Source organism: Cimex lectularius, unplaced genomic scaffold (assembly GCF_000648675.2).
Source record: "Cimex lectularius strain Harlan isolate CLEC.00 unplaced genomic scaffold, Clec_2.1 scaffold125, whole genome shotgun sequence".
Taxonomy (NCBI): domain Eukaryota; kingdom Metazoa; phylum Arthropoda; class Insecta; order Hemiptera; family Cimicidae; genus Cimex; species Cimex lectularius.
In genome coordinates this window covers 444242-459501 of record NW_019392662.1, presented here as the reverse complement: position 1 = coordinate 459501, position 15260 = coordinate 444242, and the positions used below count along the sequence as shown (strand labels likewise).

The 15260-nt window shown below is 34.5% G+C and overlaps 1 protein-coding gene across 2 annotated transcripts in view; it reads left to right on the top strand.

The window, feature by feature from the left end:
* The first annotated feature begins 427 nt into the window (after positions 1-427).
* Positions 428-15260, top strand: part of LOC106668731 — a 67294-nt gene continuing 52461 nt past the window's right edge. For both annotated transcript variants that reach the window (XM_014397719.2, XM_014397718.2), the window contains exon 1: positions 428-532. In XM_014397719.2, the coding sequence (XP_014253205.1) occupies positions 475-532 (58 nt within the window). In that variant the 5' untranslated portion in view covers positions 428-474. The remainder of the gene's footprint in view (positions 533-15260) is intronic.

Below are 15260 nucleotides of genomic sequence, written 5' to 3'. Positions count from 1 at the left end.
GGATATTTACCACTTTTTCCATTCTTACACATCAGTATTTTCCAACTTTGCTGTTTCGATCAATTGGATTTGAGTAAGGATTTAAAAAATGAACACACAAAAAAATTAAGAAACTACGTCCAATATGAAAATAAAATTGTTGAAGGAAGAATGTTTATTTTAGTAATTAAAAAAAACAATTAAATGAAGGATATAAAAGTAAACGAATCGCCGGAAATACAGACAATTAAAAAGTTGCATAACAGCTTACGTTCTATTGAAGCTAATTTTTTTTTATATTTTAAAAAAGTCGTAATTTTATTTTTATGTGTTTAAGGAATAAGAGAATTAATTCTCAATTAATTATAAAACGGAGGGGGGTAGTTTTGTGACGGGGGCGGAAGAAGGGGGGCGGCTCAGACCAAGCCGGCGTTTGATTCACCATTCACCAGTGCCTTCCCGGCTTTTGTGGAGTTCTGTTCACGTCATCAGACGATGGAAGATCCGGCCAGCGACGATCTTCCCTTGTCAGAAGAATTCGAGGACGATGAAGGTACCCTGATCGTTTACGAATTACTCTCCTGAGATTTATCTATACAGTATAAACTCCATTTTTAAAAATTGTGTATGTTTTAAGATTTATTTCAAATGTCGATTTTCACTTCTGCCAATAAAACATGAGAGGGTTATTGAAATAACCATAAAATAAACCTACACGAAGGTGTATACATTGAACAATCTTGCAGTTATCGAATTTAATTTATTTACTTTTTAATCAAAAGTTTGATGATTTTATTTTTTTCTTATGTTAGACACTGATTTTTGCTATGATAATCAACAATTTTGTCAGAAAAAATGTTTCTAGTTTTGAGTTTATCTATTAGATGCTTTTACATTTTGTACAAAGTGAATACAAGGGGAAATTTAATTTAATAAATAATATCACAGTTGAATAAATATACAAAGCAGTCATACTAAAATGTGTTTGATCCTCCTGTGATTCCAATTTTTGTTGAGGTTATAGTTTCCTATATTCTTTTTTGCCATATTTGTACTCTCAGCGATACGTTTATAAAAGGAGCTAGTTATCCTTTTGATATCATCCTTAATGTATGGGATGTTTAAAATTTCGTGCATATAACTTTATACGAACACTTCTTTTAGAGGATGTAATTAACCTTAAAAATTTATTTTGAGTAGTTTGTAGGCACTTTATATTGGTGTTACTTGTGTACCTCCATACCTGACAAGCGTATAACAGCATTGGTCCAACTATGGTTTTATATATAATGAGTTTATTTTGGTGGCTCATCCCAGATTCTCTACACAAGGGAACAGAGTCTTGATAGCACACTTCCCTTTATCAACCTTTTTACAAGTGTTGATACCAAAGTTAAGCCTTGCTATCGAGGTGTAAACCAAGGTATTGAACACTATTGCGCCAAGGAACACTTGAGTCACCGATTTTTATAAATTCCCTATGTATAAGATGTCGTTTTGTGAATAAATAAGCAAATAATAAAAAATAAAAAAAATAAAACACTGGAAAGAGAAGATAAGCCATAATGGATTATTTACATTAAAAGTCTGGATGAAAGCCACTATTTTAAAAATTATTCGATTACAGTTATGCTGTTGGGATGGTAAATATTTAAAAAAATTCAAGTAGTGGATTGACAGCCTACTACTGACTACTGAATATTGTATGGTGAGTTATATTATCCTCCACATCCAAGTTACTAAATACTAGTAGTGAAATGTTGTTAGTTTTTTAAATATTTGTGTATACACTTGTTTATGTTTTTTTCTGTTGCCCATTGGAAGACAATGTTCAAAATATTTAACTCGAACAATCTTGATGTGGGAGCGCGATTTTCCGAAATTATATGAGAAACAACAATCACAACACTTATATGACGGCCGTGTTTATTTTTATGACTTTATCTCTTGTACTAGTCAACGAAGTAGCACACTGTCCAGTTTAAATGGCATCGACGATAAGAACGGGGCTTTGCTTGATTTTATCAACACAATTCATTCCAACGATTCTAATATTTTACAACTTGAAATGAGTCTAAATTTTGATTTTATAAAAGTTCCGTTTGAAATAAATTTTTGGCCTCCGTAAATTTTATTTGTGGACATGGCCAGAAGTAGGGGTAGTGAGAAAAAGACAGAAAGTGAGAGAAATAATGTAAGAGATAGAAGGAAGTGACTGAGCGAGAGTGTGTCTGTGTGTTTGTGTGAGCGCGCACGAGAGTGAGAGAGAAACGATACAAAGGAAAATATAAGTGAAGGACTGTGGGAGAGAAATATTGGTAGATTTGTTGTTATATAAGTTAGTTAAATATATCTATATATCTAAATAAAGTTTTTGAATTAGTATATAGGCGATACAACAAAAATAGATGATGATGTAGATTGAGAAAACCAAACCGTCACTGCGAAGGAGAGGGTGAGAACAAGGAAAAGAAGGTGAGGTATATGTAGAGATGTAAATGAGATAGAGATAGATAAAGATTGAGAGAGAGAGAGAGAGAGAGAGAGAGAATGTGTGTGTGTGCGTGTTTATTTCATACTATGTGCATTTTTATCGTTATATTAATCACAACGTACATATTGCACTGCAACAACTATTAAACGGGATCCGAAATTCTTGACTTTTAACAAAATATATTTAATTATGATTGTTTGAGAGCTACTTCTCCCAAACACCAGAAAATCATTGGGTACATTTCATGATACATTAAACTTAAATACGAAAATTTATTACATCAGTATATGATTTTCCGGTGTTTTAGTGAAGTTCTTTCAAACATTCATAATTAATTTTTTTTAATTAAAACACATGAATATCTAATCCCGTTTAATTTGGTTTACATTAAAATAAGTATGTTGTTATTAATAAAACGAAAAAACTACATACTAGGACGTTACAAAAGTCTTTGGGCATAAATTAAGTTTTATTTAAATTTCATTTTTCAGTATAAATTCAATTAATTAAGGTTTTTAGTTGAGATAAAAAATCAGTGTCACGAGCGGTATTCGAACCCACGACCTTCGGCTTGATACGCCGCTACTCTACCACTTGAGCTATCGTGAATTTCTGGATAGCTCAAGTGGTAGAGTAGCGGCGTATCAAGCCGAAGGTGGTGGTTCGAATCCCGCTCGTGACACTGACTTTTTTATCTCAACTAAAAACCTTAATTAATTGAATGATATTAATTGGTCAAGCGGACCACGAAAAATATTGAATTTCAGTATAAAATGTAAACATAACAATTATTCCTCAAAATGTACAATTTTAAATATATTTATATATTAACAGTTAAAATGTTCAAGTGTTATATCAATTGAATTTATAAAGTCCAGTTCAGAGATCAAACTTCTCTCCCACCGAGGCCATGATTCACTCTTCATTGCAAGTTTGCAGATTAAGGTGGCCCTTTCTTTTTTTAGGCCGTCATTTAACTACTTTAAACCAACTACCTGCCAGAAGTTGTATTTGGTGGTGACACCAGTCCTCGGTTTTCGAGGTGAAGAACTCCTCACACCCTAATTTGACATCCTCGTAGTTTTCGAAGTTCCGGCCTTTCAAAACATGCACCGTTGACCGAAAAAGACCAAAGTCAGACGGTACGACATCAAGGCGTAAGGAGGGTGGACATCATGGCAAAGTCTGAAAAATTTTCTTGTTTAAACGTGAACGAGTTGTTCTCAAGCTCTGCGCCAATAGCCCTGCCATCTGAACAAGCTCAAAGTGCAACAAACCGTCATGATTCTACCGAACACAAAGCGTAATCTTTTTTTTTTTTTTCAAATCGAACTTGGCGAACCACTGCTTGAACCTCTTGGCCTTGCGGTACCCATTGTTTTCGGTGGATAGGATTTTTTGAAAGTATCCGTTTTTCATCGCTCGTTACAATTCTCTTCCAAAATCTATCATATTTTGAATTTTGAAGTAAAATTTTACAGAACGTTGTTGATCTTGGGCGGCTGACAAATGATCTGGGTCGTATATTTCGGACATTAAGCTTTTTTAAATGGCGGCTTACCGTTGCATTTGAAACCCCCGTTTCGGACGATAATCATCTAATGGTCGCATCAGGATCCTTATTGATTGACTCGAGTAATTCGGTATCATCCACCACTGAAGGGCGACCTAGGCTCATCTTTGCTGTTGATCCGAGAATTGAACCGCCTGAACCAAAACGCTGCAGTGTTCAGATGCACTACATTTTCACCTTCCACTGCACAAATTTCCTCGGCTGCTGCCTTCGCACTTACTTCTTTTTTTCCGGTAGTGCCTCAGTAGACCACGAATTACAATTTTTTCTTCCGGCATTTTCGACAAGGTTTATAATGGAATGGAATGAAAGGCAGAGTTAGTTGGTATAGATAATTAAATAAAGGATTACTCAAAGTAATCAACGATTTATAAATTGTTTGCATCAGAGTGGAATAAGGATTAAAATAGAAACTTTAATATCACAAATTAATTAATGCACAACGACTTTTGTAACGACCTAGTACATACAGTTTGAATAAGCAACAAAATAGGGTTGTCCGGTTTTTGTCTTTGAATATATAGAGATAGATAAAAGGGAGAAAGAGAGTGATGAATGTTGCGGAGTGAGAGATATCGGGTTGTCCGGAAAATAATGCAGGATTTTAAGTTTTCATTAAAAAAAATCTATATAAAATATTCTGTTTACGTTTACAGGATTACTCATTTGTATGAATGTCAACACTTATTAATCCTCTTCCAAATGATATTGTTTGTTTACCTCTGTAGCATTCCGCTACTTGGAAATAATTCAGTCATCCTTATAATGTCAAAGCGAGAATTTCGTACGATTTTCTTTTACGAGTTTAAACTCGGCCGAAGCGGAGCCCAAACGGCTAGAAACATTAACCAAGTCTGGGGCGAGGGTTGTGTTAATGAGTGCACTGTGCAAAGGTGGTTTAAAAAATTTCGGGAGGGAGATTTCAGCCTTGAAGATGAAGAAGGTCGTGGAAGGCCTTCCTCTCTTAATGATGATGTTCTGCGATCAGTGGTGGAAGAAAACCCCAAAACAACTGTTCGAGAACTTGCAGAGCAACTCAAAGTCAGTAAAACGACCGTCGCTGATCACCTCAAGGCGATTGGAAAAGTGAAAAAACTCGAAAATTGGGTTCCACACTCATTAAACGATCGCCAAAAAAATCAGCGCTTTGATGTTTGTGCATCACTTCTTTGTCGAAACAAAAATGACCCATTTCTGGCCAGAATTGTTACATGTGACGAAAAGTGGATTCTCTACGATAACACTAGACGTTCTGGACAGTGGCTCGACAAAGGAGAAGCTCCAATACATTTTCCAAAGCCCCCAACTCATCAAAAAAAGGTAATGGTTACGGTATGGTGGGCTTCATTTGGTTTAATACACTACAGCTTCTTAAATCCTGGCGAAACCATCAATGCTGAATCATACTGTAACCAAATTAATACCATGCATCAGAAATTGGCAGTAATGAAGCCCTCTTTGGTCAATCGGAAAGGGCCCATTTTGTTGCATGACAACGCTCGACCACATGTGTCACGTGTAACGTCACAAAAATTATTGGAGCTTGGCTATGAAACTTTGCCTCACCCACCCTACTCTCCGGACCTCTCGCCTACTGACTACCATTTTTTTAGACACCTGGACCACTACTTACAACACATAATATTCAAAAATCAAACGGAACTGGAAAATGCATTTATTGACTTTATCAATTCTAAAAATTCTGAATTCTACTCAGACGGAATTAATAAGTTACCAACACGTTGGGAGAAATGTATTGAGAGTGGGAAATTATTTTGATTAAAGAACATTGCTTTAAAGTAACTAGTTTCTTTTTTTTTGTTTAATACCAAAATCCTGCATTATTTTCCGGACAACCCAATAGAAAGTATTTGTATGATAACTGTCTGACAGCCATGAAAGAAAGGTATAAACATTTTTTTTTCCATTCTATAATAAATATCATATAGTACATCGTAGGGCAATTTCGTTTGTGTGTCGAACAAACCTTTTTAAGTCTTAAAGGCTACATAATTGAAGTTTGATCATCCATTAAAACACTTTAAGAGGAAATGTTGTAAATTTCCGTTATACGTTTAGTTATCGGATATCTTCAATATTAGCACATTGATTTTATGTATTGCTATACGACATTGGGGAGCCGTGAAGTGCAAACAGTGCGGATACAACGGCAATTTATGCTGTAGTCATTTCATAAATATTGCGCTTTAGTAATAAAGGTGAGGATAATAAGTGCGTTTTTCGTTGTGATTAACGATAGTTACGTGATTAGAATTGGTGTAAGCATTCATGCAGTTATTGCATTTTAAGTTTGATCTCTGACCTTCCCAATCTGTCTTTACTCGCTGGTTTTGTTTACTAGACGTATTTCCTTCCATATTTTCGGTTTCTTTTTATATTACGAGGTAACAATACAAAATTGTGTATAACTTCACTAGTTTTCGTGATCCGCTTGGCCAATTAATATCGTTCAATTAATTAAGGTTTTTAGTTGAAATAAAAAAGTCAGTGTCACGAGCGGGATTCGAACCCACGATCTTCGGCTAGATACGCCATGCTCTACCATTTGAGGTATCGTGTCAGTTTGAAAACTGGCAAAAAGGAGGGAAAATTCAAAAGGCGGGGTTGAGATGGGAAGTTATTGTCCGAGAAAGATCGAGGTTACGATAGTTCAAATGGTAGAGCAGCGGCGTATCTAGCCGAAGGTCGTGGGTTCGAATCCCGCTCGTGACCCTGACTTTTTTACCTCAACTAAAAACCTTAATTAATTGTGTATAACAGTGATTTTCCTAGATATTGAGCCTAATGAACACTAGATCGCGATACTGTAAAACACAATCTACAAGATTAAGCAGAAAAAATTAATAAAGTCAAAAATGGAGAACAGTGATGAATCCGAAAAAATATTGTAAAATCCACATGCAGAGAAGAAATACCGAAAGTTAACTACGTAAGGCTTAGTAAAAAATTTGACTTGAGCAGTCACCTTTCTAACCAATGGAATCTTATATACTAAAAATCTTCGATGTAGGTATGTCGAAACACGCCTGCCAGACAAAAACCAGGATATGTCGTTCAGGATGATCTTAACAGAATAATTATCTAAAACAAAAATAAATAACAAAAATCAAACGTCAAGATTCAACAACAATCAGTTAAATTTGTTCACTGATAAATTAAATTTTTAATTGTAACAACTTTAAACTTAAATTTATGTAAATTTAATTTGACAAAATAAGATCTAAAGTTCTGGAATTCCAAGCCCTATATTTTACAGCGCATGATTCAGATGTTGGTTGCAACATTTAACTGTTTTTAAACAGTTTCATTTGCAGTCAAACTTATCTTCTTTGGTTTATCTCCAAGGAATTAGAATGAGATTGAGACTCAGCGAAATAAAGATAAACAACGTTCATGTTTTCAGTCCACGTAAATAATCCTTCATTGAAATATTGCATGTACTAATATCGTTGTATGAGCGGTTATTAGTCACAATAATAAACTAAAATTTATATAAACCATCATCGGTTAGATATAAAGCGGTAATGCAATTTGTCAATAAGGAAATAAATTTATGTCATCCCTCTCTATCTCTATGCATCTCTCATTGCTTTTTACCCTATTATCTATCTTTATTTACAATTCTAACCGCTCCATGGATTTTCATTCTTGATGGATTAAACGAAAGCCCTGATCTCAAATTTATTAGGAAAATTATCAAAACTGTGAATCATTAAATGTGAAGACGATAAGTAATTAATTAAAATATGACGGGTTGTGGAGTGGTGGGTCCCGCTGCCAAAATGGCCTTAGTTCACTCCCAAAACCACAAATCAGTTTGGAGTTAAAGGAACTATTACCTAGTTGTCTAAATAATAATAAAGTGGGAAGTTTATGGGCTGACAAACAGCTGAAGTCATCGCCGGCCCTGCGTGCTTTCCTTCTTTTTCTCTTCTTTCGCGCATATTTTGTTTTAAACTGCAGCCATTTGAGCGTCTCGTTCTGGCTACTGACTCTCTGATTTCAAATTTATACTACGTTGATATCCTAGAATGCTAGTCTTCGTTTGTACCTCAGGTTGTCAAATACAGAAACAAAACATACAATACATTTATATACATAACCACAAACATAGATGTCTGGTCACATTCACTCCCCCAGAGTACACGATACTCCTCGGGGCTTGGTTATAAGCATCCTCTTCCTTTCACGCTAATAAATTCCATTCATTACAATAAATTAACACAATTATACAACGCTCGATAGAAACATAGAGGTCTGGTCACATACACTCCTCCAAAGTACACGNTATAGATTCACCGATTAATATCGGATTTGTCACGAAGAGAGAATGAAAAGATCCGTCGTATTATCAATTATATATTACACCCTACTCTGTGCATGGGCTTTCAGGACGCATAAAATAAAAATAAAAACAAGACCGCCTATTTTTGACATGGCATTTTAGGTAAAACCCCTTGTGCCAAATTATGCAAGACATAAGTTTTAATTTGAGTCGGAGTTTTGTTCATAATGCACCAATGGATGTGCGTAGATTTAACGAACTTTGAGCAGAAGAATTAGCCGAAGTTTTCCATTCTTCAGATGGAGAACCGTCAGGTCGTAAAAATCGTTACGCGCCATCGTCAAAGGACTTCAAATTTCATTTCTGTTTTAAGCCCTAGTTGTGATCCCATTTATCTATCCCTTTGGTGAGCCAATAATGTTACAGTTTGCTCTCTATCGACTTGCTATTCGCAATCCGTTTTCCCGCGTTCGTAAATCATATCGTTCCATGATTCTGAATATAGAATGGGGCTATTGCTCCAAAGGCCGCTGGTTAATCTACAATTACGTTTGTCACAGATATAAATTACTTATTAATATTATCGTTTTAATTATTCACAAAATTCTTGAGTATTACATATACATATTTTTACACTCGCTATAACCAATCTACACATTTTTATTCTATCTATCTATTTTTTTATGTATATCATCATTATTTTGCGCTCTCGTTTCATCTCTTATTATCTTTTTTTTCTCTCGCTACGCACTTTTTTCTCTCCACCCTATATTTCGCTATTTCGCTGTGACTTTTCATCATTCTATGCATCATTCTATCTAAATTAATTAATACATTTGTTTATATATTTATGCATATCTCATTTTAAAAAGCCGATTAGTTAGAATTTACGCTCTGTCTTCTCCTATGTCTATTTCTCTAAGTATCAATTTATCTAAATATGTTATTTATCATTTATGTATCGATTAATATATTAGCGTTTTAAAGAGCCAATAAGAGAAAATATTTCACCGTATAGCTACAAATCACATTGATACATATTTGGAGCACTATTTTTGGGTCTATTTATCTTATGTCCTTCAATGTTCCTTTATAGCCATATTATGCTTAATCAACTACCTAACATTCTTCTCAACTGTTAATCTATCTGTATCCGTGTTTATATATATATATATATATATATATGTATATCGCCTGTGGACGTTTCAGAAAAACATTTTCTTTATCGTGCCAACGTTTCGATCTTTATTGAGATCATCTTCAGGGCTCAAAGTGTTTGTTTTCTGCGTAGCTGTGCCATTCTGGCGTGACATGTTGAGAGGGCCCATTCGACACGCAAGAATGGCACACTTACGCAGAAAACAAACACTTTGATCTCAATAAAGATCGAAACGTTGGCACGATAAAGAAAATGTTTTTCTGAAACCTACATCACACCAGACCGCATCTCACGATTTCTGAATAATCATCGATTAACGATCACTAATCGCCACACATGCGTATAATTAATTGAGTATTTATATAATTAAGTAGAAGCTGATGGAATAATTAAAAATTTAGTATAAATATTGTTTATTTACAGTAAGTTCAAAATTTATTGTTTATTATAGAAACATGACGGAAAAAAAATGAAATAAGTTGCAGCCAGTATGTACGATTTGTTTTTTGTTTTTTAATTTCATTAACGACCTATTTTTTATTTAAATGTTTATAATGGAAAGTTTTATTTGATTTATTTAGAGCCTTTTCCATTTTTTTTATATTATGTGCTTTAAGTGTTCATGAATTGTATTAACATCTTGTATTGAATATAATAATTGTTATACTGTGGTTTAAATTGATATCAAAATACATTATTAAGTCATGTATGAATAATGCAACACGAATCACTCCCCCAGAGTACACGATATTCCTCGGGATGGGGTTACAATAAATTACATTCATTCCACCAAATTAACTCAAACACAACACTCGATAGAAACATAGAAGTCTGGTCACATTCACTCCCCCAGAGTACACGATACTCCTCGGGTATTTATTTTGTATTTCAATGTTTATAATGGAAAGTTTTGTTTGATTTATTTAGAACCTTTTCCATTGTTTTTATATTTTGTGCTTTAAGTGTTTCATGAATTGTATTAATATCTTGTATTGAATATAATAATTGTTATACTGTGGTTTAAATTGATATCAAAATACATTATTAAGTTATGTATGAATAATCCAATCCAATTCGAATACAGTTCGGTGCTGAAGTACTATAACAATACATCAAAAAGAAAAATATTATTTTGTAAAACTGTATTTCCCATTTATTAGTTTTTTTTGTTTGATAATTAATATCTCATTTAATCTTGGAAGTGCTATATTAAAGTACTGCCTAATTTCTTGTTTACCGTTAAAAATGGATAATGTGCTTATTTATTTATTTATAACTCCAACAGAATGAATCTAAAAGAGGTGTTGTCAAACAAAGCACATAACAAAAGAAACAAATGAGTAATTAAGCAATAAACACATGGCTTAAGGATTGGTGGAAAGTATACGTTTTAATTTAACTTTAACTAAATGCAAGGAATCGTGAAATACATCTATTTCATTGGAATAATAATTCGGCAATCTCATTATCCTAGGTAGGGGGCGTTTAGCCCATATTATGTTTTGCTATGCGGGACAAAGTACGATTTACGGTTCTTTAGTGGTCACTGAGGCACATGTAGTGATAAATATAAGTTCTTGATATCAAGGGCCCCATTCTTCAATTTCCAACCCCAAATGATATCAGCAGAAATAGGGCGGTAGCTAAGCGACTATAGGACCAAGCCAGTTCAGTCTTTCCTGGTTACTTTCCTTCATACTTTTTAAGTCGCTAGAAAGGGGACCACTAGACACGTGTTATATTCATCGATTTGAAAACAAAACAGATAAAATCAGTAAAATCAGTAAATAGCCTGTAAATTATTTAATCCGAAGTCTGTAAAATAAAGATAACTCGTCGGGCCATCTTAATCAGTATAACAGTGGATTGTTAAAAATATTGCTGGTTGCTTGTCTCTGTTTGCGGATTAAAGAAGAAACCTCCGAAAGTTGAAGTTTTTTATTTATACATTTATATAATCAAATTTAAGAAACGAGGGACCTCGTCGTGCGAAGCACAATGCGGAAATAACGAGATTTCAAGCTCTTGGAACTGTGCACACGCTTTTCTTTAATTTATTTCCAAACCGATTGCGTGTCGAGTCGCGAGCACGCAGTCCGTAATGCATAGATCCGTCTGGCGGAGCTTATTTAGAAGAAAGACAAAATTAATTACGCGATTTGTAGTACCCGTCGATTATGGACCGCCCTTCTGCACCGTTCGCCCTTCTGTCCGTCTCTGCATAACAATGACGACTGGGCCATGAATATGCATCCGCCCCAGGCCACGATAACAAACGGTACTGGACGCATCAAACAACATAATATATAAACTTATTATTCTCGGCGACCTGAACCCAATTTAATTGTCTTTGTCCAAAACAATTCACTCTACACCTGAATAATATTTGGACTTTTGAACTTTCCCTTTCGCTTTAAGTCAATTTATTTGTATAAATCTATGTCATTTAAAGCTTTCTTTCTTAATAGTAAAATACTCGATTTACATTGCAGTTTTACATGCAAAAACGTTTTGTTTTAGATATTACTAAAGAAATTTCCGTTGTTTTTGGCACGTTTGGAGACCTCGATTGTGGTGGATAACATATGAATTAAATGTTGTCTTCTGTTGTCGGACATGTATCATAAATTTCTTTCTCTTGAATTATTGCGACAATGATTTTTATAACATTTTTATTATTTAAATCGTTGTTATTTTAAATTTTTAAGTGTCTAATGACAAGAAGTTGAATTGAATGTTGAAAAAATAATTCTCCCTCCATCTCCCACTCTATCACTCTTTCTCTCTCTCTTTCTCTTTCTCTCTCTCTCCCCCTCTCTCTCTCTCTCTCTCTCTCCCTCTCTCTCCTCTCTCACTGACTCACTCACTATCTCTCTCTCACTCTCTTTCCCCCTCTCTACTTTCTCACTCTCTCTCTCTCTCTCTCTCTCTCTCTCTCTCTCTCTCTCTCTATTTCTCTTTCTCTCTCTCTATTTCTCTTTCTCATTCACTCACTCTATCTCTCTCCTCTCACTATCTCATTCACTCACTATCTCATTCTATCATCACTCATTCCCTATCGCTCTCTCTTCTTCACTCACTTACTATATCTTCCTCTATTAATTCCAATTCGTAGATCTAAAACATATTCCAACTCTTTCTTAATTACCAGCATAAAAACTTGTTTAATAATGTTCCAAACAGTATTTTTTTGGGGGGGAGGGGTTACGCTGGCATATTACCCATGAAGTTTTCTATTTTCATTTTACTGTCGAGCGTGATCGGCCGACCAGGGCCAGGTCCCCGCCGCGCGCCCGCACCACTCATTCAGCTCAATCATCTTCTCATCTTCTAAATTTTCATGCTTGAAGATAATCAAAAAGAAACGTTTATCGACTTTAGAAATCCATAGATTATGTTGAAAGCTGATGGATTGTTGCTTATTAGGACAGATTCTAAGTTTATTGGTTTTGAAATGTTTGGGACTTTGCTCAGATTTTTAGCAGTTTGTCTCTTTCATTTTCATATACTGGACATTCAAAAATTATATGGGAAGGATTTGAAGGGCAATCGCAAGTGGGACAGTTCGGAGACGATGCCAAACCGATTCTCTTCTTGTAGCTACCCCATAGGCCATGATGTGTCCTCAGTCTAAAAATAGTAGAATAGAACTCCTTTGCCATTCCTTCTGGGCTATCGCGAGTTCAGGGAACAGTGACCTGTATCTTTTCTTTTTTCTGTTGATTGCTATTCATTGTTTTACATAGATAAATACATATCTTATACATTTATAAACTAAATATTTTTGTATTGCGAAATATTTAGTAAAAAATGTGTAAATCTTTTTTTTCTTATATTCTATTTGTAAAGACCAAAAGAGTGCATAAATCCTATGAATCGACATATGTTTAGCAGTCATAATAGACCGTATTAATTATATCAATTAATTATAATTTTTATCAAAGGTTTTGGTTGAAATGAAAAAATGAGACGAAGGACGTGGGTTAGAATCCCGCTGGTGACATTTTTTTCTCAGTCAGGACCTTAGATTTAAAGTATAATTAATTGAATAAATTGCATGTAAAATGTACAATCACGGTAAGTGGATGAACCTTTGGCCATAACTTTCATTTTTCGACCAATATAAAATCCGATTGCTCCATTGTTTTCTAATTGTAAAAAATTCTTTAAAATGATGTGTCAGTGTTAATAGAGTCGTATTTAAAATTTTGAAGTTGAACTGGTATACACCCCGTATAATTTTTCTCCATAAAAAGTTAAAAATTTGAAATGTATTTTTTGTTTTATTTTTTAATAGCGTCATTGGTTCAAGAGACAGCCCGTATGTCGATCCATCGGTCTTTTAACTACATGTTACTGAAATCTGATTATGGTAACATTTTAATTTTAATTATCATGCACTTTTTCATCGTAAAATATTATATACATAATTATATGAACAACAACAATTATAAAATTTTTGCCTCATCAGATAACTTTATTTTATTTTTAAAAAGAGACCAACTTTATATCCATTATCTTCCAATTTAACAATTTTATAAGGGTTTTTGTAATAATTAAATTTTGCCTAGTTCTGGCTGTGATATAAACACCGAACGAAGGTTGTCCATCCTTTGCAGAGAGAATAAATAAAAAATTAATTAAGTTCTATAATTACATTTCAATTGGATTATCCTTTGATGTATTCCTTGGGGGGTGAGGGATATATAAAGCTTAAGCCTTGACTTTAACTGCCTGAGCTGTAAAGTTCCTCGGAGATCAACGAACTTCCGTTGCCGTTCCGTTTCTTTTTGTCTTTTTCCCCCTGGCGATTTGTAATCATCTCGTGACGATCACACTAGGCGTGTTTGTTTAAAACCGTCGAATAAATTATCCCGGTCATGTTTTCTGGATGTTACGTCATGGGAACAAAAATATGCAGATGATTTTCTGTTTTTCAGGCACTTCCCTAAAACGGTTCCGTTTCCGTTCGAAACACCGACCTCCTCACTGGCTCGCTGATGCCTAGTTGTACTAGTGGTTAGGCGTCTCACTTCTATTGGCCACGCTAGCGGTCCTGGGTTCGAATCCAGGCATTCCCTACGGATTATTTACTGTGTATAAGACGGAGAAAGGATTGCAAAGTGTTCTGACCGGGAAGTTAGACGTTAAGCTCTTCTCGAAGACAGGAATTACTCACTCAAGAATTAAATATGTTATATATGTATACATATATTATTACATATTCTCTAGTCAAATAAAAATTCTAATCAACCAAACTTAATCGTTGAAAATTATTAGCTCTAGCTTAATCCAGAGGGAGCCAAAAAACGGTTTCACTCAAAAACTACAAGCATTGGTTAACGTAATAAAGAAATTAAGTGATATTTTCCTCTTGGCTGTTATCGCTCAGATTTAGCTTAAGATAAGAATATTTTATGAGTTTAATAAAAATTCAGAACGCCAATATTAAACAATGAATTTACACGGACCAGCCCATATTATTTTACCTGAATGTCATCCTGTTCTCGGGATACAATTAACTATACTTCTATTACGTAAACGCATACGTGTGTGTGTGTGTTTTTTTAAATTTCCTTACAGTTCATTTCCTTTGATCAACATTACTTCCGGTGATTATGCAAACGTATTATGTCATCGGTAAACATGCCAACCTTGATCCCAGTCGAAGATGTCGACATGCTCAAATTAAAAACAATTCGTTCAGCTATGTGTTCAAAATTAAACGAGTTGCGAAGCGGTTTTGCTT